At 49.2% G+C, this 6081-nt stretch overlaps 1 protein-coding gene across 1 annotated transcript; it reads right to left on the bottom strand.

The window, feature by feature from the left end:
* Positions 1-1160: 1160 nt before the first annotated feature.
* Positions 1161-4251, bottom strand: LOC110924492 (caldesmon-like). Its single transcript, XM_022168495.1, has 5 exons — positions 4059-4251; positions 3220-3987; positions 2011-3158; positions 1649-1939; positions 1161-1571 (listed from the first exon to the last, which is right to left on the bottom strand). The coding sequence occupies exons 1-5, from the start codon at positions 4249-4251 to the stop codon at positions 1161-1163; spliced, it is 2811 nt and encodes a 936-aa protein (XP_022024187.1).
* Between the last annotated feature and the right edge of the window lie 1830 nt (positions 4252-6081).

The raw sequence follows: 6081 nt of genomic DNA, 5'->3' as shown, positions 1-6081 counted from the left end.
TGGTGCGCAAGTTCATTTGGGAACACATCATCTGCAGATTTGGCCTCCCACTCAAGATTGTAACCGATAACGGCACCAACTTTGCGTCAGAAGACCTCCACAATTGGATGAAAGAGATGAAAATCGAACACACTTTCACCTCCGTCGCGCATCCTCAAGGCAACGGACAGGTGGAAAGCGTGAACAAATATATTGTCGAGGGGATAAAGGCCCGACTGGGCACAAGGTGCAGAGGCTGGGTGGATGAGCTCCCAAGTATCTTGTGGGCTCACCGAACCATGCCAAAGACAAGTACCGGCGAAACCCCTTTTAGCCTAGTCTACGGCTCAGAAGCGGTTATCCCGGCTGAAGTTGGCCTACCCTCCCCGCGCTTGACGGCAGTCAACGCAATCGACAATGAGGCAGAGCGACGTCTTGACTTGGATTTGTTAGAAGAAAGGCGCGAAATCGCGCGAATCAGAGAAGCCAAGTACAAAACACAACTGGAAAGGTACTACAACACAAGAGTCCGCATCTGTACCTTCACTCCAGGAGAATACGTCTTCCGAGACAATGAAGTGTCAAATGCTGAACGCCCAGGGAAACTAGCACCCAAATGGGAAGGCCCATACTTGGTTCACGAAGTGCTAGGCAAAGGGGCTTACAAGTTACGCACCCTGGATGGCCACATCTTATCGTGAACGTGGAATGCGCAACAACTGCGCAAATGCTATATGTAATTTACCTCGGCCTTGAACCTTTAACCGCTAATATCGGCTACGGGCCTTTTACTTTCCTATGTTGGCTATACACCCTTTACAATTAATGTATGTTGGCCTAAGCGCCTGTTTCCAAGTCAATGAAAGCATACGACATGTTTTCCATTACTTCTTTCGTTACAAATGCATGTTAAACTTCTGGTTAGCACGAAAACACTCCAGTCACTTACAAGCTCTCCAATGAAAGCGCCTCCAAGGTCTTCCGCGAACAAAGCGCGAGATCGGGCAATTGTACTCACATGAGACACTTACATTTATTCGAGCTAACTTAACATAAGTTTCTAAAACATTGCAATAATTGTAACGGGAAAGAACAAAAGTCCATTAAATAAGCGCGACCGCGCAAAGGTTTACAATCAAAACGAACAAAAAGTTACAAGGCACAAAGCCTATCAACAAAGCCTATTCAAGTTCATCACCGTCATCACCATCATTCCCACCGTCAGCACCGTCGTCATCGTCATCGTTCCCACCATCATCACCAGCTGGCTCCTCATCTGATAGTTCAACAGTTATCGGTGGATCGAGGATGGCCTTGAGACGCTGACACCAGTCGTCTTGCTTTAGAGCCTGCACGACTAAGTCCATCACAGGAAGTGTAAGGTTATCATAAGCACTTTCAGCACGCGTCAACTCAGCATTAGCCTGGTCGGTCACCGGACAATGGCTCACGTCAAACTCCTGTCCAAATACCTCCTCAACGTGCTGCGCACATTCCAGATACCCTCCACGATGACCTACTGCACGCGCAGCATCTGTTAGAGCAGCAACAGCGCGATCTAGCTCTCCAGTGTTAAGGATAGAATTGGCAACCTATTACGAAAGCTGCGTATTAAAGACAACTCCTAGCAAATTAAAGGTACAAAAAATATATAAAAGTACAAACTTACCAGCACTACTCCGCGGCTGCGCATCCACTCGGCCTCGGAGACAAGCGTATCAACAATGCCTTGCGCCTCAGAATAGTTAGTCTGCGCTACATTGAGAGCGGCAGTATTAACAGCACGCGCTTCCTCAGCAGTGGCAGCCTTAACCTTTTCCGCTTCAAGGTCAATTTCCAAGGACTCGCATCTATCAACCTGATCATTCAGGCGGCGTTTCAGCTCAGCGATCTCGACATCCTTGGCCTGTAGATCCTTATCTTTGCTTGACAGCTGCAACTTCACGTCAGCCAACTCAACCTGAAAAGCGACAAGGGGCTTAGGCTATTTCAATAAATAGCATAGAAGGAAAGGGAATGAATTTTACAAACCTCAATCTGCTGCTTGGCAACCTGCGCAGCTTGCGCATCCTCAACCTTCGCAGTAAGCTCAACAATCTTGGCTTTAAGCTCGACAATCTTGTTCCGAGCCGCGAATGCGCGCTCATTATCTTTCTCGCATATGCGCTTAAACTCGGCCTTCTCCTTAGCCAATTGCTGTTCGGCAGCTTGAAGTTTGTTTTTCAGGCCCTCCCGCCCCCATTCCTCCGCTTTCTTGTCGGCATCGAACATGGCCTTCTCTTCATCAAAGGCGGCTTTTGACTTCTCAAAATTGCTAATACGCTTCAACATCCGCTCGCGATAACTCTCCCAATCCGCCCGCTCCCTAACCATTGTTCGCCACTCACGAACTATTTGATGATTGGCGGCGCGAGTATTGGCCTCCCCGATCACGTAAGTTCGATACAGGCTTTCATGGGTCTTCGCCCTCTGCCAATTAACCTCACCAGGAGTAAAGGAGTTTAGGAACCAATCGCGGCAAGGCCCAAATTCTTGAAAGGTGTCCCTTTGCCTCAAACCCCAGGGAGCTTGGTGAGGGGCATTACCACGTTCTTCCTCGGTATAGCTTTTGTAGTAGATATCACCAAGGGTATCCTTCGCCCCAATAACTTGTGGGTTATAGCCCCCAGCGCCACCAGAGCTTGCGCCACTAGAAACATACCGACCCGACCCCTTGGTAGAAATTATCTTTGTGCGATCAATAACCTCAGTATGCGCGGGGTGGGTAGGCTTCGCAACCTCAGGCTCTTTCCTCCTCTCAGGACCCTTAGTGATCTCAAACTCCGGATCATTGATAGGCTTTTCCATAGCCTTCTTCTGCTCTCTCTCCTTCTCCACATCAAAGGCTTTCTTCCTCTTCGCCTCTTCAGCCCTCTTCTCTTCCTCAGCTTTCTTCCTCTTCGCTTCTTCAGACCTCCTATCTTCCTCAGCTTTCCTCTTTTTCTCTTCCTCAACTTTCTTCCGACGCTCCTCAGCTTTTCTCTGCGCCTCAGCAGCCTTCGCCACATCCCTCTCAGCAACATTTTTGTCCTTAGCAGACTCAACCCCAACAGTCTGGGAAGATTTAATGGTAATCTTCGGCCTCTTCGGCTCTGGCTCAGTAAATGTAACCCCCTTCTTAGGGGTTTTCTTCTTGATCTCTGCAGAAACCAAGTAATTAAGCAAAGAAAATAACAATAGGAAGAGAAGTCAAGAGCTTACCGGGAGAAAATTTATAGAGAGAGCGCAAGTTGCTCGTTTTCCCAACCAAGGGAATCGCACCAACCATCGACGCGGAAGCCACACCAGTGGTGGTCTCGCTTCTAACTCTTTTTCTGCTGATCAACTGTTCAGCAGCCTCCTCTTCTTCTTCAGCCTCCTCTTCTTCATGCGCGGCAGTGGAAGGAGTTGCACCAGCATCAGGGTTACGAGAACCCGCGCTTCCAGAGCTCTTTGAACCAACCGCTCCAGTCTTCGTCTCAGCTGCGCGCGACAAGCCTTTAAGTGAATCACTAATTATCACATAATCCTTTAAGTCACTCTGTCGAAGGCGAAAAGTACCTTTACCAGCAGCACCAGCGGTTGCGCGACTACTACCAGCCCCCTTACTGGTCACCTCGGGATCCAAGTTGACTATCTTCTTCTTCTTCAAGGGTTTTTTCTTCTTCTCTTCTGGGTCAACCCCCAGGTCGCGCAACACACCTGCAAAGATGTTAGACCACGGACTTAGCTCGCCGTTTGAAGACCCTACTGACTCCTCGCTAGAAAGATAGACAACCTCTTTCCCAGCAGAAGTCACAGAGCGCAAAGGACGAGGTTTAGGGAATTGCGCACCTTCGGTTGCGGTAGGCGGCGAGGCAAATGCATCAGCAACCGGGTACATGAAATTGCCTCTAATCTGCTCATACCAGCTTTCCTCATCATCGCGAAGGGGGCGCACGCCCATAGATCCTCCAAAAGTAGCAAAGGCAGCTTGGTACAGTTGCGCCTCTACACATCAAAACGCATAAGTAAAATAAAGTAGGAGGCATAAAACAAGGGAAAGTAGGAAAATAACTGACCTTGATCACCAATCTTCAGAACTGGCACTTCCTTGCTGTCCGGTGACCACTGGTCACTCATGCGCGCCGCTACCAATACATTTTCCCCAAATACCCGGTTAGGGGTAGGGGTCAATTGTTGATACCACCGTTCGTGTTTTGGGATCGGAAGATCCTCTTTCAGCACCGGCTCGCTCCAATCTCTGAAGGGCATGGCAATCGGAAGCACCTCTTCTCGAATAAAGAAAAATTTGGGTTTCTAATCATGGAAACTCTTTGGTGGGTTTAACAAGATCTTCCTTGCAGCACCACGGCTGGCAAACGAGAAGAAGCCCATCGTCCGTTGAAGCTGATAGAAGGCCCGAAACTTCTCAACAGATGGCTCGATGCCATGGGCTCGGCATAAGAACTCAAAATGACGAACCCTAACCATCCCAGGTGGGCTCATCTGGGAAATATGGAAGTTGTAGAAGTGCAAGATGTTCCCCATGAAGTTCGCCGCCGGCAACCGGAAGTTGCCTTGAAGGAAAAAATCTTCGAACAATGTGATGTAACCCGGCGGTGCGTCGGCGGCCGTCTGATTCTGGGCCAGATACCGTGCATCCCACTCCGGTGGAAACCGGAAACTCCTAACAATCTACTCAAATAGACCAAGATCCCACCGGAGAACGGGAACAGGGCCCTCTTCTCCAGAAACACCCTCTTGATGTTCTTCAGTCATGGTGAATAAAGATCCAAGTTTCTGGAAAAACTTGAGGATATGAAGAAATATCTTGAAGATCTGCTACAAGATTTGAAGATTCGAAGAGAAGAAAAGAGAGAAAGATGGAAATAGTAGAGGAGAAGTGATAACCTCTCACATCTCTTCGGATATATATACCCATCGCATTTAATGCGATGGGTAAACGTGCCGCTTTCACCGCTAAGCTGACCAACGAGAGGCTGCCACATCACGCGTAAAAGCAGGGGTGACGGTCGCAGTCGGCATGATGACATCCGTGCCAGGGTTCAAATTTCGAAGTTTTTCCCGCCATAAAATTACAACTAGCTTCATGCAAGAGCTACCAAGGCCGCGCAAGGTAACGTCGCCTTAACAACACTTCGCGCCTGCTCAAAAAACCAATGAATCACCTGGAAACAACCTTAATAGCTGCGCAGTTGTAAACAACAAAGACAACACGCGCCACGCCTACCAAAAGCAAGAGAGCATTCCCTTCAACTTTTATTTTTTCTAAGTCCAGAGCTCCAACCACTTACCTCGCGCATGGTGCAGCACTGGACTGGGGGGACTTGAAGGGGTATGGTCCCAAAAAGCCGCGCAAACCTCCATCAAGGTTGCGTGTGGAACCATACTCCTTATTCCAATAAACTTCATACCACGAGCCTTGCGCGGGTTGCACCATTTTCCTGCTCTAGGTCGCGCGAGGGCTCGCCCAGAGGAAGCTCCGATATCAGCACTTAGCATGCTAAAGGAGCACACAGACATACTAACCCCGCGCGGGTTAGTTAAATGCTCAGCAAGAACCACACATGGAAGCAGCGCAAGGCTGCCCCAGGTGGTACACAAGGTACAAGTGGCAGTGAAAAAGAGCCAATGAACGTCCAGCAGGCTCTGTTCAATCGTGCGCCACAATCGTCTGACGAGAAGTACTTAAGGACGCCTACGTGGAACCAATCAGAGGACTGAGACATCTGTCCCACGATCTCCACTTGTCTGCTGATGGCAGAAGAACAGCAGGGCCGGCAACAATGACACGTGGCTCCAATGAAGGCGCGCCAGCGCCGAAGAACTTCTAGAAGCCACTAAACGGTCGACGCTGGTGAGACAGAGCATACCCGTTATGTTGTCCATTATCGGCCCAAGGCCCATCAGCCCATATCCTCTTACACCTCTCCGGCTATAAATAGAGACCTCATTCCACAGGTTAAACATTCCATTCCCTCTACTCTCACTCTTAATACTTAATTATCCTCCCAAAGCAGTCGCTTATTCTCACACCGGAGCCCGGTTAAGAGGGAAACCCCCACATTCCCCTCTTGACGA

This window comes from Helianthus annuus, chromosome 17, assembly GCF_002127325.2.
Source record: "Helianthus annuus cultivar XRQ/B chromosome 17, HanXRQr2.0-SUNRISE, whole genome shotgun sequence".
Lineage (NCBI taxonomy): Eukaryota > Viridiplantae > Streptophyta > Magnoliopsida > Asterales > Asteraceae > Helianthus > Helianthus annuus.
The sequence above is the reverse complement of the archived record's forward strand: the minus strand, read 5'-3'. Positions and strand labels throughout refer to the sequence as shown.

Coding starts and splice junctions, on each gene's coding strand:
- LOC110924492 (XM_022168495.1), bottom strand. CDS start 4,251: ATGCCCTTCAGAGATTGGAGCGAGCCGGTGCTGAAAGAGGATCTTCCG. Junction 1,940..2,010: donor TTGCCAAGCAGCAGATTGAG/GTTTGTAAAATT, acceptor GTCGCTTTTCAG/GTTGAGTTGGCTGACGTGAA. Junction 1,572..1,648: donor GCAGCCGCGGAGTAGTGCTG/GTAAGTTTGTAC, acceptor CTTTCGTAATAG/GTTGCCAATTCTATCCTTAA.